The sequence below is a fragment of the Adiantum capillus-veneris genome, chromosome 2 (genome assembly GCF_014529385.1).
Source record: "Adiantum capillus-veneris isolate H3 chromosome 2, ASM1452938v2, whole genome shotgun sequence".
NCBI classification, from domain to species: Eukaryota; Viridiplantae; Streptophyta; class Polypodiopsida; order Polypodiales; family Pteridaceae; genus Adiantum; species Adiantum capillus-veneris.
Window position 1 is genome coordinate 77,063,818 of NC_140932.1, and position 24,965 is coordinate 77,088,782.

The window sequence follows — 24,965 nt, forward strand, 5'->3', positions numbered from 1 at the left end:
TACGTCAAGAAGATACGCCTTAAATACACACACACACACATACGCCTGCCGAAAAACATGGGGAAATCTGAGGTGAGTCCCGCATGTCGTAATTCTAGAGAGAAGTCCAAGGGAAGGGGGGCCTTGCTCAAACTCTGGTAAGTCTGGAGATCGTACGTTTTCTTTTGCCCAATGGGTGTCTCTCAGCTTGCCTGCATCATCTCTAGGATGTCTCCGATTACTCTCTGCTGCAAGCCAAGGTCTTTATGCATGCCCTTGCAAGGTGTTTTCGTTGGATCAACCCTTGGCACTTTGACGCGCATGTATACTGCATAGTCGAAAACCTCATACACATACATAGTCAATGATACCTTCGCCTCCTCTGAACCCAACCTCTCACAGTTTTTAAAAAAAACTGTCTGAAAGAGCGCGCGCCGGCGCGCGCTCTTTCAGACAATTTTTAAAAAAAATACTGTGTGTGTGTGTGTGTGTGTGTGTGTGTGTGTGTGTGTGTGTGTGTGTGTGTGTGTGAGAGAGAGAGAGAGAGAGAGAGAGAGAGAGAGAGAGAGAGAGAGAGAGAGAGAGAGAGAGAGAGAGAGAGAGAGAGACGAGCGATGGCGTACATTGTGCGCTGTGAGGGCATGGTGAGGGCGTCCTCAGCATCCTCGTCCATCGCTCCCTTGCTACCTTCCGTCCAGTCAACTTTCTCACAGCAGTCGACGCGCGCTCTTTCAGACGAGCGATGGCGTACATTGTGCGCAGTGAGGGCGTCCTCAGCATCCTCGTCCATCACTCCCTTGCTACCTTCCCTCCATTCAACTTTCTCACAGCAGTCAAGAAGGAAATTAAGCTCCGCTTCTCATAGGGGTAGCAAGAGCAGGCCTTTGCGTCTTAGAGTGCATGCAGAAGGGCGGCATGGGGATGGCATAACTACAACAGAAAGGATTGTTTCTGCTTCTGCGTACCTTCTCCTTTCCTGGATGGTGTACAATATGGACGGTATTTTCTCACACAGTTCCCCCAAGCCCAAGTAGCCTTTAGACCTCTCTACCCACTCTAGCGTGTCTACTCCAGCACCCCTTTTTCAAGTGTTGCAGTTTTCTTTGGCCTCTATTTCCTGGTCGTCCGGAATCCAAAATTCAATCGCTATGTACGCTACAACACCATGCAAGCTGTCATGTTGGATATACTTCTGATTCTCCCGAGCCTTATAGAAGGCATTTATCATCCACAAAGCGGTGTTGGCTTGGAGATTCTGGTGGTGTTTTACAATACTGTTTTCTTTTATCTGGTTGCCTGCTTCCTTCTTGGAAGTGGATCATGAAAGACTCCACACCTTCCTCTTGTTGCAGATGCTGCAGATGCTCAGGTCATGTGAGGTGCACCATTCTTTCATGTAAGCTTACAAGAAATTGTGTAACACATTATGTAACAGCTTAAACTAGAAAATATAGTATCTGCAAGTGTAGTATATCTAGTTGCTTTCAAAAAGAGAGAGAGAGAGAGAGAGAGAGAGAGAGAGAGAGAGAGAGAGAGAGAGAGAGAGAGAGAGAGAGAGAGATAAGCCAATACTACTTGCTTGAGGCAGTTAGCGTTATAATCTTTGCTAGCAACCTGCTCACCATTTTGTGCTGTGTTTTTTTCAAGAGAAACCACACCGTCGAAGCCAATGGCATCTCGCGAGAAGCTTGACCAGACGGCCCGCGCTAGAGAGATGGTCGTTCCAGGAGGCACTAGAGGCAAGACCTTAGAAGCGCAGGAGCGGCTTGCGGAAGGGAGCAGCAAGGGCAGACACGAAAAGAGAAAATGGGGACAGAAGGATACCATGAAATGGGAAAGAAGGGTGGGCTCTCCAACCTGGAGCAGTCTGGCGGTGAGGTAGCTGCGGAGAAGGGAGTGCCATTCAATGAGTAAAAAATATAGGACTCAGTAGAAAAAATGTCCCCAGTTACGTCATCAGTGCATATTGTATCTTTTTGCTGTGCTCGATGGGAATTACAATCTTAGTCTACTACTAGAAGTAGTTTTTCGGCTGCAGATTAGCTTAATTAGTGTACATATTGTATCTTTTTGTTGTGCTTGGTGGGAATTGTGATCTTAGTCTTCTACTAGCATTAGTTTTTTGGCTGTGGATTAGCTTCTGTAAACCTAAAGCTCTTGCTTTTGTAATTAAAACTACCATCTGCTATTTAGCTTTGCAAGTCTTTTAGTTTGCTTTCCAAAAAAAAAAAAAGAGAGAGCTAAGTCAATCTCCATCGTTCTTTTTTTGACATCTCTCTCTCTCTCTCTCTCTCTCTCTCTCTTTGTGATCTCTACGTGCTTCGGCATAATTTTTCTTTGTCGAAAAAAAACGATGGAGATTGGCTTAGCTCTCTCTCTCTCTCTCTCTCTCTCTCTCTGAGAGTTTTTTTTTAAACTGAGAGAGAGAGAGACTGGCTTAGCTCTCTCTCTCTGTCTCTCGCTCTCTCTCTCCTCTCTCCTCTCTCGCTCTCTCTCTCTCTCTCTCTCTAGATTGAGAGAGAGAGAGAGAGGACTTCCAGCACCGACATCTTCAAATTGGTTGTTCGTGGTATCATCAAAAAGGATGTACAAGTGCATGTGCATGAAGATGGTACCTTGGAAATCAGTGGGGAGTTCAAGAATGTGAAAGAGAAAGGACCCGTGACATGGTATGCCGCAGAGAGATCGCTTGGCCGATTTGTTCGACAATTTCAACTTCCTGATAATGTCAAATTGGATGATGTGAAAGTTGTAGTTGAAGCTGGTGTGCTAACCGCCACTATCCCTAAGAGACACCAAGTGAAATCCGTCGCCAGAAATGTGCCTGTTATAAGCAAGATTTAACAAACCTTGCTACTTATTTAATGTGCTACTTGCTGTTGTTGCTTGCTTCATCAGAAAAAATGTAAAAAGGAAATGGTATAGTGGCCGTCAATGTGCGTCTTTCTTTGTTAGAAAAAGATGGAAAATGCAACATGCTAGTTGAGGATATGCCTGCAAAATGTTTTAAGGGTGTGTTGGTGCCGCTCATGCGCATATGTCCGCACCCAACAATTTCCAAGGAGAGGAATATCAACATGCCATTGTAATGGTTCTAAGTGTTCTAACCCATCAAAGGAAACACTCTACCCAAACCTTGTTCAAAGGGTTTTGTCGATCAAAAATTTGTGGTTGATTTACCATTAAAAATAGTTGCAATGTTGAATTAGTTTTTTATTGTTGTGCTTGAAGTCACCTAAGATATCATGTTTGGTTTTTTTTTTTTTTGTATATGTGCCTTGCCCTATATCGCTCGTTTTAGGGATTGCTCGGAAAATCTCGCTTGAGCTTAGAGATTCCTCCCAAGAATATTGTACTCGACACTCTTGTTGAAAGTGAGTGTAGACTAGGCTTTTCGAGGGAAGCTTTGTGGAGTGCTCCATTTTGTGAAGGGAAAGTCCCTTCTCAAGATACATATCTATAAAACATATGGTTCTCTTTAAATATTTTCTCTTATCAATAAAACAAATTCCATTCATGGACTCTATTTTTGGTTACGGTTACTGTCACATTTAGAATCATTCACATGAGCACGTAGTTGTAATCAATATAGGAAATAATAAGATGTAACATGGTTAGGCGTTATGAAGGCTTGTTAGAGTTAAAGAGGGATGAGAGTTATGGGGAGTAGGTCTGAATGAGTGTCTACAATCATGTCATTTTTTTTGTGCCTCAATATAAAATTGTATAGTCCATTATATACACACATAATCACAAATGCCTTACATCCATAATCTATACTTCTATACTTCTATTATGTAGCATAAAATTTCTGAGGAAGGAGAGACACTCCAAGTGTCGATCTCTCCTCATTCCTCAAAAAACACAGCAGCCAAAAAAAAACATTGCAGCCAATGTCTGAGCGCATTTATAAAAGAGGCCTTGACGAAGAGACTGCGCCTGCAAAGTCGAGGCGCACTGCAGGAGCTGTCACTTCCCATCCCATTCCATAGGGCTTGGCCCTTGCAACTTCTCCCAACCGGGCCTCTGGCCTTCACGAAGAGAGTGCGCCAAGAGACTGCGCTGCAAGTCGAGATGGAATGCTCACTGATGATCGACATCGTCATGCTCAACTAATTCCACTAATGCAACTCCTGTGCGTGATGTCCTTGCATGTGAGCACCCACCTTCAAACCACCTCTCCCTCTTAACTCTAGGACTCTCCCCTGAGCAAGGCTGGACGAAGCCCTAACTCTCTCTCTCTCTCTCTCTCTCTCTCTCTCTCTCTCTCTCTCTCTCTCTGTGTGTGTGTGTGCCTGCAGTTAAACATCCAGGTTCTATGTGCGTGCAACTACAAAAGGATAATCTAGCCTCTAGGACTCTTTCTATACTCACAGAGAGTCGTAGAGGTCCATAGTAGGCCGAGACTTTGAGTTCGAGTGCTTGCTAGAGAGAGAGAGAGAGAGAGAGAGAGAGAGAGAGAGAGAGAGAGAGAGAGAGAGAGAGAGAGAGAGAGGTGGGGAGGGACTCCTTGCCATTCCAGTCGGTAAATGGGCAAGACGCGAACATCACAAGCGGTGAAGGCAAGCGACGAAGACGAGCCGCAAAGAAGATCGACAAGCGATTAGCGAAGGCAAGCGGCAAGCGATTAGCATCGGCAAGCGGCAAGCGTGGGAGGCGAGACGAACGACGACGCTCAACTTAAACTTTAAGGTTTTCCTGATGCAATATTTGCGTTCGTGTTTCTGTTTGCGTTTGCTTGCCGTTGAAAAAGGCAAATTACCAAAACACCCCTCTGATTTGTGGAAATTTCCAAAATTCCCCTCAAATTTTCCAAATTCCCAAATTTCTCCCAAAAAATAGGTTTTCATAGGAAGACTAATTGTCTTCTGCTAGGTAGTTTGTGCCTTTTCAATTCTTAAGGTCAAAATGAAAAGTCATCATTGTCTTCTTCTGCGAGGTAATTTGTGCCTTTTCATTTCTAATTATGGTGTTCTTAAGGTTCAAACACCCCTCTGATTTGTGGAAATTTCCAAAATGCCCCTCAAATTTCCAAAACTCCCAAAATACCCCTGGTTATGAGAGTGAATTTCTCCCAAAATTACATGCTAAGCACTCCAAAACGGATCTCAATTGTCAAAAAGGAATTAAGACTAGGATGCAGGTCGAGTGCTTGAGACAAAGAGAGAGAGAGAGAGAGAGAGAGAGAGGTGGGGAGGGACTTCACGAGCGGCGAAGACAAAGGCAAGCGACAAGCGATGGTGGCAAGAGTGAGTGGATTTAGGGCGACGAACCCTCAAGTTGGATTTTGAGATTTTCGCGATGCATTTATATTTGCGTTTCGTGTTTGCGATTGCTCTAAACCCGGTCTTTTTGCCATTGCATTTTCCTTTGCGTTTCGTGCGTGCGATCACCTTGTGGTGTTCTTAAGGTCAACATGAAAAGGGAAAATTACCAAAACACCCCTCTAATATGTGGATATTCCCAAAATGCCCCTCAAATTTCCAAAATTCCCAAAATACCCCCGGTTGTGAGAGTGAATTTCTCCAAAAATTAGAAACTTTGTAGCTTTTCATAGAAAGACTAATTGTCTATCATACAAGATGCTATAACTAGAATTTTAGTCATAATTGCCTTCTTCTGCGAGGTAATTTGTGCCAAATTACATGTTAAGCACTCAAAAACGGATCTCAGTTGTTGTCAAAAAGGAATTAAGACTAGGAAATCTTCCAAAATATCCCCAATATTTTATCATAAATTCCCAAAATGTCCTTCAAATTTTCCAACCAAAATACCTCTGGTTGAGAGAGTAAATTTCTCCAACGATTGTTTTTTTGTAGCTTTTCATAAGAAGACTGATTGTCTATCATACAAGATGCTAAAACTAGAATTTGAGTTGGTTATGTACGCTTTGGAGATTCTTTATTTTTAGACATAAAAACCTTCTTATGCGAGCTAATTTGTGCCAAATTTTTTACATACTAAGCACTCAAAAACAGATCTCAATTGTCAGAAAGGAATTAAGACTAGGAAATCTTGAAGAAAATTACCAAAATGGATACAAGGGTATTTTTGAAATTTGAGGGATATTTCGGGAATTTCCACTAAACCGATCTTTTAGGGTGACAATGTTTTTTCCCAAAGCACTAATGACGAAGTACACAATGAAATAGGGCAACCCTTTGCTATATTTGGAGATTTTTACATTAGAGAGTTTCATGCGTGCTATCACCTTATGGTGTTCTCAAGGTGAAAATTAAAATCTCAAGGTAAATATTAAAATTTGTTAGGTGGGATTACACTAAATCGATCTTTCAGAGCAACAATGCTTTTTCTCAAAGCACTGATGACGAAGGACACGATCAATCAAGGCAACCCTTCGCTATATTTGGAGATTATTTTATATTAAATTCCTTTAAGTTTCATGCATTATATCACCTTGGGGTGAAATTTAGAGATAAAACTCAAGATTCATAGGTGGGATTGCACTAAAGTTAGGATACTTTCGTCCAAAACACGGGTGCTTTGAGTTTCATGGGTGCTATCACCTTTTGTGGGTGCTATCGCCTTGAGGTAAAATTTTAAAGGTGGATCTCGAAATTCATAAGTGGGAATTTCGACAAATTAGAGGGTTATTTTGGTAATTTCCCATATTAAAATTTGTTAGGCAAGAATACACTAAACCGATCTTTCAGGGTGACAATGCTTTTTCTCAAAGCACTGATGACATAGGGCACAATAAATTAGGGAAAACCTCCACTATATTTGACCACGACCTACCTCTCTACACCTTTGCACCACACCTTTGCACCATAGCCTTCGAGGCCATTTGGACTACTACACCTACGTTCTATCACGTTGCCATGATATCTAAATTGATTATACATATGAGCTTAGTGTTTTCTTTGTTGCTTGACAGAAGAATTTATGAGGACAAGGGACTCATTCCTTTGTCTTTGTGAATCTCCAAGTCATTCCTCTCATGTGCGTACACGCCAAAAGGTTGCACGAAATTATCGACGCCAACTCGCTATACAGCGTACGGTATACTTGACAAGTAATGCCTTGCCCTGCTTAACAAATGACCATGGTCGTGGTAGGAGTCCCTCCACATTTGTGGAGGGTTCTATCCATGGTGACGTTACAATTCCACAAGTCCCTCTGCAAACAGTCATGTAAGGACAAGAACGAAGACAACACACTCTTTTATGTTTGGATGCGACAAGAAGATATCATCAACAACGGGCAAGGCAACGTACCTCCAACATTAGAGAGCAGCGCCATCAACATGACGGACACTTTTGCCCTCTCATGGATGCTCAAAATGAGGAACAGGTCCCATATGTTCATGACACATCACTTGGAGGAATTGATTGCATTCCTCATGCTTATCCCTGTATACGAGGTGTTCACCCTTCCATGCTACCATTGATACATGTCTCATTGCCTACAGATCATACAGGAACCATGTCCTCCTTCTGTGAGTTTTTTGGTGCACGTCTTTGGCCGTGTGAAATGAAGAAGGAAGATACACCGTCAATGGGAAAATATTGTTGCAAAGGTGGAAAAGTATCCCTCTTTCCTCTTGCAAGACCGCCAGATGTATTGGAGAGGCTACTCAATAACAGTGATGCTATGAGTAGGTCCTTCAGAAAAAACATCAAGAGTTACAATAGTGTGATGGCATTTGCATCTCTTGGAGCTACCATTGATGAGACATTGATGGGTAGGTCTGGTGCATATTGCTTTCGTGTACATGGCGGTGTGTACCATAGAATTGGTTCTTTGCTACCACACAAAGCAGGGGTGCCAAAATTTGCACAGATATATGTATATGATACTGAGCATGAGGTTTGGAATCGTATGAGTGCCTTGGATGGTTTGAATTTTTCCACTCTTGAAGCATTATCAATGATGATGCGATCATGTAATCCATATGTGAATGCTTTCTACAATGTTGGTAGAATGTTACGTGACAGTCCTGGTGTGGAGATCAGAATGACAATTCGTGAGAATAGAAATACTTCCAGGCAGTACTTGATACCTATTGGCAATGAGGCTGCCGCAATTATGCCAGGTCAAACAACTGGCCATCGAAACATTGTGATACATTGTCAAAATGGAAGGCTGCAAAGGATTTCAAATCTACACAGGTCATACCTACCACTATTGTATGTTCTTCTCTTTCCACGGGGAGAAGATGGATGGTATATCAAGCTTCCTTATGCTCATGTGCATGGACCTTTGGATGCCTTGGCTAGTCGACAATGTGTCACTCAAAGAGAGTACTATGCATATCGACTACAGGTTCGTACTGATACGGAGTCATGCTTGCTTCGTGGGGGTCGTTTACTTCAACAATTTATGGTTGATGCATACTGTGCCATTGAGGAATGTCGTCTTGCATGGGTCCGTACAAATCAAAAGACACTGAGGGCAGAATTGTATGCAGGGTTGGCTGACATGGTGCATTTATCTGGGAGTGATGTTGTACTTGGGCGATCTGTAGGTCAAATAATTTTCTTACCCTCATCTTTTATAGGCGGCCCTCGGCACATGTACCAATTATATCAAGATGCAATGGCAATTGTGTGTGCAAAGGGAAAGCCAGACCTATTTATCACATTCACTTGTAACCCTAAAAGGCCAGAAATAAATGAGGCACTACTTACAGGACAGGTTTCCTCTTATCGACCAGACATAACCACCACGGTTTTCTTCTTGAAACACTCGAGCATGATGAAGTATATCTTAAAGAAAGATATCTTTGGGAAAGTGGTGCTTACATGTCTGTCGTGGAGTCCCAAAAGAGAGGCTTACCACATTCTCATACATTATTTATTTTAGATCCTCGATATAAGCCTCAATAGCATTTGACTATGACAAGATGGTTTGTGCAGAGCTGCCATATAAAAATCGATTTCCAGTGCTCCATGATATCATTGTTAGTTGTAACATTCATGGACCATGTGGTGAGTTCAATAGTTCATCTCCTTGCATGGTTGATGGCCGGTGTATTAGAAAATATCCACGTTCATTTTGTGAGCAAACAAGCATGGATAATAATGGCTACCCCATTTATGTGCGACAATACAATGGCTTCGCTGCCAAGGTTAGGGGTTCTACTATTGATAACCGACGGGTTGTGCCATATAATCCTATTTTGTCAACATTATTTAATGCACATATCAATGTTGAGGTATGCTCTACAATTTTAGATGTCAAGTATGTTTATAAGTACATCTACAAGGGGTATGATAGGGCAACTATAAGATTCCATACATCGGTACGTGATGCACAAAGGGAGAACATTGATGAGATAGACATGTACACAGATGGCCGCTATGTATCTGCATCTGAGGCTTGCTGGAGAATTTTTGAATATCCTTTGCACAATGACGCACTAGTTGTTCAGATATTGAGTGTGCATGTTCCGACTGGTCAAATGGTGACTTTTCGAGATAATGATAGACTTAATGATGTCTTGCAAAGGGACAATGCAGAGAAGACCACTTTGACAGAGTGGTTCACATGCAACTTGGAGAATCCTAATGCAAATGATAGTTTGTACATTGATTTTCCTCAAAAGTGGGTGTGGAATTCGGGTTCCAAAAAATGGACAAAGAGACGTCGTGGGGACACTATTGGGCGGATGTATTTTGTGCAGCCCTCTGCAGGTGAACGATATTATGTTCGTTTGCTTTTAACTATTTGTAAAGGATGTAAATCATTTGAGGATCTACGCTCCGCAAATGGTGTATTGTTTCCAACATTCAAGGCAGCATGCATTGCAGGGGTTATCTTGGAAGATGATGGGGAATGGTTCGGATGCATGGAGGAAGCTTGTAGTACACATACAGGCTTGTAATTGAGACATTTGTTTGTGACCATTCTACTATTTTGTGAACCCTCCCCCCTCATCTCTTGTGGAAAAGATTTCAATGTCTTTTGTCTAAGGACTACCAACACATGTTGGAGATGAGATATGAGTCGTTAGATGGATGTACACAAGTTGTTGAAGGGTATGCGTTGAGAGATTTGCATAACATTCTTGGTACTTTTGGACGAAGTCTAGCTAAATTTCTTGGAATTCCGATGCCTGATGAGCGCTTTGTGACACGTGATGAAAATAGCTTGCTTTTCCAAGATCAATGCCTTGACACGGTATAAGAACTATCCGTGTCACGTGAAATGGAGCAGACTCTAAATGAAGACCAAAGAATTGCTTTTGAGGCAGTCTTGCGTGGATTGACTATTGACGGTGGGGCTAATTTTTTCCTAGATGGCCCTGTAGGGACTGGGAAAACTTATTTGTATAATTGTTTGTTGTCACGCGTGCATGGAGAAGGAGGAGTTGCATTGGCCACAGCATCTTCTGGTATTTCAGCATTGCTATTGCGAAATGGACGCACTACACATTCTAGATTCAAGATACCCTTGGACCTTGATAGTTGCAGCACATGCAATATCCCTGTTCAGGGTCAACTTGCTGAATTGCTTAGAATGTGTAAATTGATTGTGTGGGATGAGGCTCCTATGATGCATCGATATTCCTTCGAAGCTTTGGACAACTCTTTGCAAGATATCATGTGCTCAAGAAATCCATTTGGTGGAAAAGTGTTGCTTCTTGGGAGAGATTTCAGACAGATCTTACCAGTCGTGTTCCAGGGAGCGCGTGCTGACATTGTTGATGCTACACTTTGTCGATCGCACTTATGGAATCATGTGAAGATTCTTAAATTGGCACATAATATGCGTGTGGGAGGTGGTGATGTTGCAAATTCTACCTACAAAGAATGGCTTATGGATGTAAGAAATGGGACTTTGACAATCGGTGATGAACAGATGATAAAAATACCCCGTCACATGGTGCTTTCTTCATCTTCATTGGATGATTTGATAGGTTGCATCTATTCAGAAATTGATAAAGATGTGGTCTATGCAGAATGCTTCAAAGAGCGGGTCATTCTTGATCCAAAAAACTCTGAAGTTGATATTCTCAATGCTAAGGCCCTGTACACAATGAAAGGTGATGTTGTGCAATACTTTAGTACTGACTCTGTGGTGGAAAAATCGATGCAAGATCCATTCTTATACTCTGTGGAGTTTTTAAATAGTCTCACCTTGGGTGGTGGATTTCCAACACATTGCTTGGAGTTGAAGATGAATGCCCCAATAATTCTACTACAGAACATTGATCCAAATCGAGGTCTATGTAATGGGACACACTTGGTGTGAAAGGCATTTCACGCAAGAGTTTTGGAGGCAGAAGTTATTATAGGTACACGGGTTGGCACTCGAGTTTTCATCCCTCGAATATCTTTTGCGCATTCTGGTACAAAGTTGCCATTTTTTCTTAGACGGTGACAATTTCCAATTAGATTGGCTTTTTGTATGACGATAAATAAGTCACAGGGCCAAAGCATTTCCATGTTGGGCCTATACCTGGTGACACTGGTCTTCACTCATGGACAATTGTATGTTGCATTGTCACGTGCACGTTCAGCCTCTGGAGTGAAGATTCTCCTACGTGACGTTGATGTAAACAAAACAACTGCACCAACAACAAACATTGTGTACCATGAGATATTAAACAATGCTATATGAAGGTTCCAATCCTTCTTTCTATATGATGATAAATAAGTCACAGGGCCAAAGCATTTCATTGTTGGGCCTATACCTGGTGACACCGATCTTCACTCATGGACAATTGTATGTTGCATTATCACGCGCACGTTCAATTGTTGGAGTGAAAATTCTCCTACATGACGTTGATGTAATTTACAAAACAATTGCAGTAACAATACCATGAGATAGTAATCAATGCCATATGAAGGCTCGAATCCTTCTCATCATTGTCTTCTTCTTTGTATATGTTTCAAATCATAGAATATTTCATGAATTAATTTTCTACCTCTCTCCATAACATTGTCTACTTTTTGGTTTCCATTTGGGTATAAAGATCATGGATCAGTTTTCTTACATCTCCGAGGTGTCCTTTCTATTAAATGTGGAAGATCATCCACATCCTAGTATGTTTTTGTCCACCATTAAGGCATTATGTGGAGACTTATTGTGTTATCTTTGGGACCTTGATTTTTTTTCCATTATTTTAAGCAGAGCCACATTTTTGGTGTGCGCCTTTGCCGCACGAAAAAATTGTTATGACCATCCGCAAGCACTACAAGACCAGGTGTGTGTGCGTGAAATTAGGAATTCCCTTTGCATAAAGTAAGACTCATGGTTTTTTTGTTTCCTTATGTGTTACGAACCTAAGGAAGTTGCCATCTATCGATATTTTTACATTGCGTATTTTGGCATACTCCTCCAACGTTGAGTACGGTGTCTACTCGGTAAGGAAGAAGTGTGTGTCTTACCAAGATGAAGATGATGCTCAGTGGTTTGCTAGATATGAAGGATACTCTATTCCCAATGATTGGGAGTACCTCCAGAGTTCTAGGTTTGTTGAGTTGATCTACCAAATCTACTTGCCTAAACAACTTGCATGTTTAGCAATACCATACATAGCAACAATAACTGGTACGTGTAAGTTGTTGTGTTTGGATATTTGATTGTATTATTCCAAAAAAAAGTCTCCCTTTTTACTAATTTTGTTTGTTAATCCAGGAGATAATCAACCTTGGGATGGAGAAACGGTCCTTAATTTAGGAATGGAGAAACTCCAAGCTGATTGCCAATTGCATGATGAAGCAAGCTACGTTAATGTTGCCAATTGCATGATGAAGCAAGCTACGTTAATGTTGCCTCTTAGATCATTTGTGGCACAATAGTGTCCTTGATTGTGTTTGTTTCTATGAAAAACATATCAACAACTTTGCCATGTTTGTGATCCATTTTAGGCAATTTTCTTTGAAGATATGGATACATTTCTAAATGTCTTGGTGTTTATTTTGACTTTATAACTCTATGCAGTAGAGTTTTTCACTTGCTATTTGAGTTTGAGGATCCAATATATTAGGTTCATATCTTAGAGATCTTTGTTTAAGCATAACAATTCTATGCATTAATCCTCACATTTGTGAGAGGATATGTAGGTTTCTATGTTGAGAGAGAGAGTGTGTGTGTGTGTGTGTGTGAGAGAGAGAGAGAGAGAGAGAGAGAGAGAGAGGTGCAATAAGGAAGAGACAAAATCATGCATATTGCATGAAGAAAACTCTAAAGTATCTTTGTGTCTTTTCTTGAACTTTCACCTCTTTTGCTTTGTATAGATTATGATTTTTTTGTATGATAAGATGTTATGTTCGTAATATTGTGCGAGGGATTGCTTCCTTTGTGGTAGTTGACACATAATTCAGCTTTATATGCATTGTGATGTACTTTTTAATGGTACAGCTATGGAAAACACTAATAACAACGCCATCATTGAGACTGAGTCTGATGGCATTGAGTCTACTCCTCCAAGGTTTGCCAATGTTCGAGCGGAAAAGAGAAGTGCTTGATGTGTGGGATCCTTTTCTGTTAATCCTATGGTAAATGATGGGAATCACGAACTCATGGCTGGATTAAGGGACTTGTTTACCCATAGTGAGTCTAGGCAGTTGGACTTTGAACGACACTTGGAAGCAGTTTTGGACGTGACTCAGCAAGTGAATGGCCAACAAATTGTAGAGCTTCGCAATGAGGTGCGTTGATGTGCACAACGCTTCAATGGAGGAATCGCCTAGGTTGAGGAGAACCAATTCAACATGTTGGTGTGCATGGAGCAACAATTTGAATCAATGCAAAGCTCACACATGCCCAATAGGGAAATCCAGATCCAAATTGATGCATTGAAGGACCAGGTCCTTGCTCTTGAAGGAGAGGTAACCCGGTTCAAGGTCCACCTGAATCGATTGAATGCGTTGATGACAAAGATGGCTCGATCTTCTGATGGCTGTGCCATATAGCAACGTTCAACCTTGGCTACTAGAAATAATAGAAGCACGTACTTCTGTGTGTTAATTTGATTCACTATCTTGATGTACTAAAGCATACCTTACTTTGAACTACGTTGGTAGGATAAATTAGTGAACATGTTGTTTTATTTGGTTTTATACTTGTGTTGCTTGATCTACATGGCATGAAGCCATAGAGTATACTTAAATTAAGTTTTGAGTCCTCGGTTGAGATGATATTTTTGTCAAAACAATATGAGATATTACCTTTGTGGCTTGGGGACATAAGGTAGCATGTTGTTAGACAAGAGGCTTCCATCATTACAACTATGCTTAGCTATGTGAGCTTCAAAGTTGCAATAAGGACCATTGAGACCCTGTTGTGATGTATATCCACAAAGTATGTATAATGTATCCTAACTGTGGAAGGTTCAAACAAGACGATAGAGTTTGTGGGATTGTTTTTACAAAAGGGTCATCGATGTATGATAGTGTAGGAAATTTGGATGTTATTATTATAATTATTATATATTACCAATTGAAACTCCACCAAAACATCCTTTGCCGCTAACTACTTTGTTTGTTTCCTAAGAGTTTTGACATTTTGCATGGAGTGGACAATGTAAATCATAAATAAAATCTTTCGGTGTTTGAAGGATTATTGGTATTGCATTTGGAGTTATTTCTTTTCAAAAAGGGCATCAAAATCTTAAAACTAAGTGTTGTCTCTGTTTTAAGTTGTTGCATATGTACAATATTTTTCATGTTTTTTCATCTCATTATGTGGAAAATGTTGAAATTTTGTCGCTTATGTACACATAAACGAGTAGATTTGTGCGGCTCTTTATGCATGTCTAGAGTGATTGAGAACTAAGATTTTGTTACAAATTTAAAAGTTTCAATGGTATTAATAGTGTACTCTTTTGGTTTGCACCAACATATGGATCACATATTATAGTTTCTATGTTGATTCAATTCTCTATACACTTCGATTGTCATGAAAAGCTGATGTTATGATGTTTCTTGAATGGGGTTGAAATATTGTATTTATAGATGCCACGTCAAAGAAGGCATTGGACAGTATCTACATTTAGCTAGATACTTCATCATCCGCCATTTCTTATCTATGGTAGGATCTAAGTATATCCTTTGTAAAATTTTCAGCTTGGTGTTCAAACTAACAATTTCCTCATTTAGATCCACCTGGTTGGAGAGTCCCACTTAGTACGCATGATGTAGTACACATTATTGAAAGCTTTGAAGTTGTTAGGTAAGGAACATCAATGAAGCACAATGCTTTTTTATATATTTTTTGGTTATTGAACTTATTGTAATTAACCAATTGGCTTGCAGGAATCACTATTATTGTAGTAACATTTTGATGGAAGTGCATTAGTTTTGCGGAGGACTCCAAGGATACTTTCATATCAGTGTGGCTTTGAATCGTAATGCAGGTTCAACTCGCATACGGGTTCGCGAGCTCGGAGATTGCTTGCCGGCCAATGCAGAATACTCTTATAGAGATAGATATGAGAATTGGAGGATTGTCTTATACACCATGTATGAGGGGCATCGTCGTTTTGGTAGGAGCGTTCGTTATGTGGGTCCATGGGTTCTATAAGTACCAAATACAACATCCCAAAGGCAAAGTTGTAGTTGTTCTGTTAGTTAAGACTTAGTGGCTTTCAAAAAACCTCTTCTTTAGAGACAAATATTAGGTTATGCTTACAACGACTACTTACAGTAATGGAAGTGGATTGTTTTTTTTTCTTTTAGTCTCTCTCTCTCTCTCTCTCTCTCTCTCTCTCTCTCTCTCTTTTGTGTAGTCTTTTAAACTTATGCTCTATAGTTGTTATGTTCATTTTATTCTCTATGCACTTTCTATTGCCGCATAAAGTCAATGTGATTTAAAGCATTATTGCACAAAGTCAATGTGCACAAAGCATTATTGCACATAATAAAGCATTTAAGATATGGTTCTCACTCCTTGAATTGAATGCATAAAGAATACTTACACATGTTCTCCTTTAAGGGAGAGGGGGGGTTACACAAAATTGAATGATACTCCTTCTAATCGGTCGCATTAACGCGTGGGTCACATACTAGTACTATATATAATGCAGCTTAAAATTTTCAAGCAAGGAGAGACCCTTCATGTGTCACTCACTGCTTCACTTCAAAGAAAACCTTATAAAAGAACCTTTTCAACCCTTCAATTTTTAACCTTTCAAAGCATAAAAAAAGGTTTGATTGTACTTTTCCAACTTTACTTTTCCTTAATTGGAGGATGGCTCAACTTTTCTTTGGGAAAGCCAAATAGCCATAAAATTTCAAAATTTAAAAAATTGTTCGTACGTACACTAGCAAAATTTTGTCCGTTTATTTCAAGGTAAACTTCAAATCTAGCTAGGAGTTTTTAATTAATACACTAAAGTCCAATTTTAATGGACATTGGTTTCGAATAACCGCAAAATGGAAGGACATGAGTATGTGTGTTTGTGTGTGTGTGTGTGTGTGTGTGTGTGTGTGTGTGTGTGTGAGAGAGAGAGAGAGAGAGAGAGAGAGGGGGGGGGGTTGGGTCTCAAAGAGAGTGCCAAAAAATAAAATTTGATTGAAACAATTTTAAAGTAAATCTATCTATACTATTCTTTCAATTTTAAACCTTTCAAAGCATTTAAAAAAGTTTTAATTGTACTTTTTCAACTTTACTTTTCCTTATTCGAAGGATGGCTCAACTTTTCTTTTGGAAAGCCAATAGCCAAAAAAAATTAAAATTTAAGAAATTGTTCGTATGTACACTAGCAAAATTTTGTCGGTTTACTTCAAGGTAAACTTGAAATCTATCTAGGATTTTTCAATTAAAACACTAAAGCCCAATTTTAATCGAACATTGGTTTTGAATAACCCCAAAATGGAAGGACGTGAGTATATGTGTGTGTGTGTGTGTGTGTGAGAGAGAGAGAGAGAGAGAGAGAGAGAGAGGGGGGGGGGGGGGGGGGGGGTCTCAAAGAGAGTGCCAAAAAGAAAATTCTTGATTGACATAATTTTAAAGTAAATCTATCTATACTATTCTTTATTGAGCTTGAGAAATTCTCAAGCGATGGAGACTCCCACGCGTTGTCAAATCACTTCACTCTTGAACGTGCATGTGCAACCCAATTTTGTGTGTGTGTGTGTGTGTGTGTGTGTGTGTGTGTGTGTGTGAGAGAGAGAGAGAGAGAGAGAGAGAGAGAACACCTCTACGCACCGTGTGTTGGGAGAGGAGCCTGTAGCATTTCACGGTGGCATTGAGCATGTAGTAGATGCTCGCGATTACGTGGCCTGTCGAGGACCAAAATGGCATTATCTTCCGCTCAATGTTCAGCTAGAAACGATAGCCCACATATATGATGTATCTATGAGCGCCAATCTTCTCTGCTTCTCTCTTAAATCTCCATGCACAACTCCCCCCGCTCTGCCCTTGTGTGTGTATGTGTGTGTGTGTGTGTGTGTGTGTGTGTGTGTGTGTGTGTGTGTGTGTGTGTTGAGTAGGTTTTGTGAAGATGCTCGAGTCGCTCTACTCCGCTCCTTTCATTCAAGGGAATTGTGTCAAGCCCTAATGTTGATGATCAATATGAGTAATGAGCCTAGAGACTGCATTTCAAACTATCTTCCATATGGCTATCAAGGTATGCTTCTGCTCTCTCTCTCTCTCTCTCTCTCTCTCTCTCACACACACACACACACACACACACACACACACACACACGCACGTTTGCGCGCACGCACACACAAAAAAGTGCTCATCTAGCACAAGAGAGAGAGCATGTGTGTTGCCATCTTTTATAAAGTGATGTGCAATCGATAAATTTGTTATTGCAAGATAGTATCTGCATGTTTTATTTTGTAACCTTCTAATATATTGTATATAGCATGTCATCATTTTTGTTTTCTTCATGCAAGAAGCTAAGAGTTTCCTTACATATGCTTATAATCACATTGGAGAACAATACTCCATTTCTATGTTGTGTTCAGTTTTTACAGGTCATCTATATGAGGTTTATCACTTGAAGAATTGGTTTTCCTTTACATGTTTAGCAAGGCCACAACGAACTTTTACAAATATACTTTAGATATACAAGTTTGTATGATGGTCCTTTCACATATAGAGTTTTTGTTACCCTTACCAATATAAAAGCAATTGTTAGATTTTCTTATTCAAGTTTCCTGAACTTTTTCATGAAGGCTATCCCTTTATCCCTATCTCATCTTTTGGTGTGGTTCATGTCCTCTCAATGTTTTTCCCCTTTGAAATGTTGTATTTAATGTTTTTTTACAACTTGAAGTTGTTATTGTTCCCGAATTGCACCTTGCACTCACACAAGATCTACAGGCACAATTTTGGCTCTTTTTTCATGAAAAAAGCAAGCACCTCAAGTGTCAATCATAACTTTATATCAATTCACAAGTTTCATATGCATACAGGGGCACTTGCACACATGTACACACAAGGTATTACTATAGCCTTGACGAGTAAATCATAGGACAAAGTCTAATCTATATAGGCAGTTGTAAAACAACATCTTGCTTCGTAGAGCTTTGGTTGTTGTGTCTTCCAAGTGTGGTGTATTCTTGAAGCACAACGAGCTCTCGATGACAATCTTGATTGACCTTGACATTGCTTTAGTTGAGATTTATGTTAGGTGTGGGAGACATGAAACAAGTTGTAGGTTGTTTTCATCTAATGCATAGGGATAGACTCTCTCCAAATGAAATTTCATTTTTGTGATGAGCGTCATGTCCAGGATGTTAGATCTTGAACTGCTCTTATTCCACGGTCCACCAACATGGGCATGCCAAGAAACTTTGGGTTATTTTAATCAAATATGTAGTTAGGGTCCCTCTCTTCATGCAGTCATCTACACTTGCATTTTGAAGGCACGTGACATAATGCAAGAAGATAAAATGGGTGAGCACATTCACAATGAAATGAGTAGTCAAGGGCTATTGGAAAGTAGCATCATCGTGCTTGGCGGAGCTTTGTTTTTCAAGTTTTTTGTAATGTTGAAAGCAAGAGATTTTGACACTGCACTACCATTCTGAAATGTTGCCTCTTGGACTAGATTGGTTGTTGTAGCATATGCTCTTGGAGTGCTCTTATGCCGAGTTAAGGAAAGGTGAGAAATCTTTGGGCTATTTTAGGGAAGACAACATGAAGGCTTCTCTCTAGACGATAACCTATGAATGATGATGAAGCTTTGGGATGCTTTTAGACGAGTTGAAGAAAGGGCTTCTTTGCAATGTTGCAACTCAAATGGAATTTTCCACTCTGCAAGAAGTTGACATGAGAGATAAATTTATAATGTGATGGTAAGTGGGACTCCTAGAAGAAAACATCATGTTTTGGAAATTATTTGGCCAACATGTACGTCAATTGTGGTGATCTTTTAAAAAGCCATTGATGAGGTCTTATTATGCAAAATGTTGTCTCTTGGATTGCATTGTTTGTTGCAATATATGATCTTGGTTGCCCTTATTTCAAGCAAGGGAAAGACGAGAGAACGGTGAGGAAGCTATGGGCTCTTTCTAGGGGAGGCAAAGATAGGGCTTCTCAATTAGCTTTGGGATGCTTTCAAAGGAGGAAAAGGAAGGGCTTCTTTCCGGATCTCATTCCAAATTTTGCCTCTATGATTGCATTGTTTGTTGTGCTATATGCTCTTGGACTGTGCTTATGTCCAATGAGGGAAACACTACAAAAAGGTGAGGAAGCTCTTCGCTATTTTTAGGGAAGGCAAATCAAGGGATTCTCTTAATATGCAATCAATTGCAAACAATGATATCCTAGGAAGCTGTGTGATGCTTTCAGAGGAGGTGAAGGGCACTATTGGCAAGACGGTTTTAAAAGTGTTTCATTCTTTTGAAAGTACAATAAGGCTTTGACTTACTTACAATTTGAGTATGAGCTAGCATCTATTGAACTACATTGAATGCAAGATATGCCCACTACAAGGGCAAGATGAGGAAGGTTTGGTCATAAGCAAATGCAAGAAGATATGCAACATCCAAATGCATTCACCTTTGCTTGTGTTTTAAAGAATCATTCAAATGTGTTTGGAATAGTACACGCTCTGTAGAGCTACAAATCTTCATACCTTAAACACCAAGTTTACCATGGCTATAGACCCTAAAACAATTATCACCCTAGGAGCTCCAAGTTGTATCTCATGTCCATATCACTACCAAACAACATTTAACAATATAAAGTTCCATGGGACAATGTAATTGCTTAAAAAATTAGCAATTACTTTTATATTTCAACAACAAAAGAAAAATAAGTTGAGCACATGGATGGCTCTTCATTGGATTGTCTTTTTGAGATGCCACCTCCTACCTCCTACACAAGATCACTATTTATTGATAACTAAATGGAGAACCTTATTAGAGCATTGGATAGGATAATTTATTTTGATAATGAAGCATTCAAGATATAATTGGCACTACCTTGTGGACGCATAGAGAATGTTTGCACATGTTTTCACCTTGAAGGGGGGAGGGGAAGAGGAGGGTTACCAAAATTGGGACTTGCTTTTTCTTGGCCACAGCAACGCGCGGTCTCATACTAGTACATATAATGGAGCTTAAAATTTTCAAGGAAGAAGAGTTTTCCATACTTCATTTAAAGAGAGACTCTACTTTTTCTTGGGAAGGCCATGAAGAAACTCTAGCCCTCAAATTTGAAGGGTGACTGCTTTTCTCTTTGAAGGACAGTTGGAGGGTGGATCTACTTTGCATTTTGAAGGCCAAAAAGAACCTCCCGTTTCTTTTTACACAAATGCACACTTGGCCCTCAGCTGATTCAATTAAGTACTTGAACATTAGAAAATGCCAAACTTGTAAACTTCAGGTACTTACAAGTTAGTTTTTTTATTCCAGCGACACCGAGCATCATGACGGGCACTTGGGACCATCCTTTGCCCTAAGATACCACCAAGGGCGCTTAGTGGGGGTTGAATTGCATGAGGGTTGGGGGGCCCAATGGTGCATCGTCTGGAGGTCCTTTGGGTTGCAATCACAGAGATATGCACGATCTGGAGGTGCAGAGTTTGCTAGGGAGGGGTGGCGTGGCCCGGGTACAGGAGAGAGTTTGGGATGGCTCTCTTGGCTGTCCCGACCGACCTGGCAAAGTGGGGAAGGGTCATATCTGGACGTTCTTTTTGGCCATCAGGCTTGTTGGCGGCAGCCTGCCCCCTTTCGGTGGGTGAAGCGCGCATCTTGGTTTGGAAGGACTTGCTGCGAGCGGTGATGTTTCTGATGTATGTTGCCCAGTTGCTAGGGGGGGCGTTTCAGATGTTTCCATGAGTGTTCTGGGTGCTGGGATATCAGGTGGAAGATGGTATGCATGAGGCTTGGCCCGCCGTCCGATGTGGCTTTGTGGGTAGGGCTCGAAGCCGGCGACAGAAGGTGGGATGGTGGTAGTATTCGTCTTTCCGGTGGTAGTCTTCGGTGTTGGGTCGCGACCAAGAAGGTGTATGGCTCACCTCAGTAGCCTGTATTCATGGGTTCTAGAGTGTGACTGACTTTGGTTTGATCTGGCACTCGGCCGTGACTCTCCCCGAGTGCTTTTGCAATGCTGGAATCTCGTTGGTGATGGAGTTTTTGGCTCCGCCCTTACTGCGACGGTATGCTCTCTTCTTCTCTAGCTTTGGCTGGTGTTTTGTGCCCGGTGTTTTGTAGTCATTCCAGTGTTTCGGGTATTTGTTTCACGTGGGAAATTATGAAGGTGGCAGGGTGGCTCCCTTGGTGAGCCGATGTATGAGGTCTTAAGGTGTTGTATTGATGCAGCCATGGCTCGGATTGAGCATGGTTATCTATGTAATTCTTTTTGTCTTTAATTCATTCACTCACAGTTTGTGAGTTTTGCAAAAAAACAAAAGGGGGTGGTTAATAAGCGTAATAAATAATAAAACGATTTAATGAATTGGACCTTTGTGAGGCCGAGAGGATGGGAGTGGGGCGGCGGGGGGGCGCCCCGCTGCAGGGGTGCTCCCGAGAGGGGGAGCCCTGTATGGGCAGCTCCTACGCTTCTTCATCATTGTCTTGAGCTTTGCTATTTTTGTACTCTGGCATTGTGGGGGCTTCTTGCCTTGCATAGGGAACTGCTAGCTCTCGTCGGCTTGGTGGGAGCCTTGGAACTTTGGACGAAGCTCATCGCGATCGGGGGCGAAGGACGTGGGGAGCAGGCAAAGCTTACTACATTCAAGGGATACCACCTCCTCGGCCTACGTTCGTCTTCAGTGGGGCAAGCTGGCAGTATGCAAGGTATGCTATATCATGGGGAAGGGATGATGGTCCCCCTTGCCATCATTGTTCGCGATTGTGTTGCGATGCTTGGGCCAAAGTAGGTCCAGGTTCTGTGATGGGCTACTGATCCGGTCACGACGATGGTGTCAATATTACTCCTTGTGTTGGCTGGCTCTTCTGCTCAAATGGGACATCTGGTATAATTTGTTTCGGTGGTGTTCGAGTCTATGCGAAGGCACTCTCCTGGCACATCAGGGGTGTCTATGCGGTGGCGCACCCTTTTAGTCGTCTTTCGGTGATGGGGACTAGGGCCCTGCCCTTGCAGCTTAATGCTAGTCGAGTTCATTTTGGTCTTGATTGCGTGGTGTCGATTCAGATGGCAGTGGGTGCGACTCCAATGACAACCGCTCATGTCTCTTCTTTCTCTATCAAGGGTGGCTCCCTGCCTAGCTAGATCTCTGTTATGTTATGTTGTGGGGTGGCTCTCCTTATTAGCTAATGTATCTGATGGTTATGGTTAAGATATGGGTTTGAGAAGCTATGGCCAGTATGGGGGTGTCGTGGCCCGATTTGGGCATGGCATGCTTATGTAAATTTTGGTTCTATAAATATATATTATACTCACAATTGTGAGTTCTTGAAAAATAAATAACTATATATTATACTCATAATTGTGAGTTTTGTTTTTAAAAAAGCCAAATTAGAGAAAATTTCAATTAATCAATACTTCGCATCATGGATCAAATTCCTATCAATGCACTCCTCCATCCTTATTCTCTAACATCTTTTTGAGCAAGCCAAAAACATTTTTCGTAAATAAGAGAATAAGGGAACTATTGAAACTTGCAAAATTTTGTTGGTTTTCTTCACGGGGCAAGCTCAGAACCTAATCGGGATTTTAAAATTTTAGCTACTCAAAAATACATTAAACCCCATTTTTCTACAAACACCGGAGGGGACTATGCATCTATCAACTCACCATGAGATATTGTTTTTTGCCATACTCACAAATTAATTGTGAGTGGAGTTATATTAACCCAGAAAGGCTTGCACAATAGAACATAAGTCCGATGGGTGCATAAACAATCCATGGAGATTTCCTCTCACGAAAAGTGCATTCTACATGAGACTACTACATAGTCACTCTATAGCGCTCTCATTAACACGAATCTCCCAAAATGCTCTCCGTGAGCTACCTCTCGAATTGCATTCCCACGACTTCCCTCTCCTTCCTCGTTGCATCTCAAGCTGCCACAGTGCTCGCACCATTGTTGCATAGTGTTTTGTTCACCCGGACGATGCTCCAAGGCCAGCACTCCTTCTCCAGCCTTCACAATCGTCACGTTTTTGGGCAAAAGAAAAAGTGGGACACTTCTATAACCCAAGAGCATTAAAACTTCAACCTCAACATAAAAAAGTATACCAAAACCACTCTTAATAAACCCCAACTAAAAAGCCTATGCTCCCTTGGGAATTTACCAGCACACGCCCACCCAAAGGACCATAGCACATAGGAGCAAAACCCTGTCAAAGCACGGATTTAGAGCACACGCCAACCAATGCATATGACGACAAGAGCCTCCCCTTTCACAATTCAACATCACAAACCCACAACTTGAACATCAATTTTACAATGCATAGATACATGCCCTCCCAATCTATATGCACACAATTTGCCACTAGGCTGCTATAGCCATAACCCTACAGAGAACTAGTCGTAACTTGAAGAGTACAACTCCAATTGGGGCACTTTAAAGCTTGAGAGAAATCTTGAAAAATGACTGGCAAGAAATCTGAACATGACAAAAATTGAATCTACACGTCGCTGCATGCAAAATTGACGTGAACAGAGAGCTATCCCGACACGACTACACGTAGAGCAGGCAAGGCGAGGCAAAAAACTGCATCCGAAACCATCAAGGAGTCACAACGATCCAAAACCTGCAAAATTCTGAACTTTTGTTGAACTTGTTTAAGTTTGTTTATGAGTTTTAGTTATATACTAGTCTCACTTCAAAAAACTTACTAACGGGCACATACAGTAACCCGACAGCTGGCGCTATGCTAGTGACTTGCTCTTCATGTACATGTGCTTGCTAAATCAAGCTAAAAAACTCAGAAAATCAATGCCCATACACCCTTTTGACAGCGGGCTTCATGTCCATATGTACAATTTTTACAAAAAATAGGGTGTCCACAATGCACGCAATGTAGTTTGCCAAATCCCCAGTCTGCTAGAGCATTCATGCTCAGCAGTAAACTATGCACAAGCTTATGTACAAAGATACACCATGTGCAAAGACTTTAGAACCATATACCCTTACCATGATCAAATGGAAAAGTATTATCCCTTGCATCCATCGGGCACACATAATGGCATCCTTTAAAGTCATAAGGACAACTATCAATCACTGGTGAGCTCCATCCATCAGCGTTCATGTCATATAAATCAAAAGACCATGGATCAACATTATCACCACCATGATATGTATCGCTCACATTAGGCCAAGACAGAACATCCATTGTATCCATGTCATCATCTCTATCCCAACTTTCCAAGCTACAATCTTCAACATCCACACATGCATGTGAGGTTTTCATGAGCCTCTTCACCCTTAATGCATGGCACACATTGACTTGCATCTCCTCATCCATCTCATCTTCCAATCATCCTCCTTGCTTCAAGAAATCAACAATTCTCTTCACACCCAACAAGTCAGTGCAAGCGACCTCAATGCCTAGACATCCTAGAAGAGTACCAATAAACAAGGATTTCTCTTCCTTTGCATCTAGAACAATATCCTCAAGAACCTCTAGCTCCTGATTTAGAGA

At 41.1% G+C, this 24,965-nt stretch overlaps 3 protein-coding genes and 2 pseudogenes across 3 annotated transcripts; all 5 read left to right on the plus strand.

Moving 5' to 3' along the window:
* The first annotated feature begins 593 nt into the window (after nt 1-593).
* Nucleotides 594-1,357, plus strand: LOC147463015 (protein TIC 20-v, chloroplastic-like; annotated as a pseudogene).
* Nucleotides 1,358-1,648: 291 nt separating this feature from the next.
* On the plus strand, nt 1,649-1,912 carry LOC147463016 (protein EMB-1 pseudogene; annotated as a pseudogene).
* Nucleotides 1,913-7,269: 5,357 nt separating this feature from the next.
* Nucleotides 7,270-8,805, plus strand: LOC147463017 (uncharacterized). Its single transcript, XM_086495124.1, has one exon. The coding sequence runs from the start codon at nt 7,270-7,272 to the stop codon at nt 8,803-8,805; it is 1,536 nt and encodes a 511-aa protein (XP_086351250.1).
* A 208-nt stretch (nt 8,806-9,013) lies between these two features.
* LOC147463018 (uncharacterized) lies at nt 9,014-9,826 on the plus strand. Its single transcript, XM_086495129.1, has one exon. It carries the CDS (start codon nt 9,014-9,016, stop codon nt 9,824-9,826), a length of 813 nt encoding a protein of 270 aa, XP_086351255.1.
* Nucleotides 9,827-10,149: 323 nt separating this feature from the next.
* On the plus strand, nt 10,150-11,196 carry LOC147463019 (uncharacterized). The gene has a single exon (XM_086495135.1). The coding sequence runs from the start codon at nt 10,150-10,152 to the stop codon at nt 11,194-11,196; it is 1,047 nt and encodes a 348-aa protein (XP_086351261.1).
* Nucleotides 11,197-24,965: the final 13,769 nt, after the last annotated feature.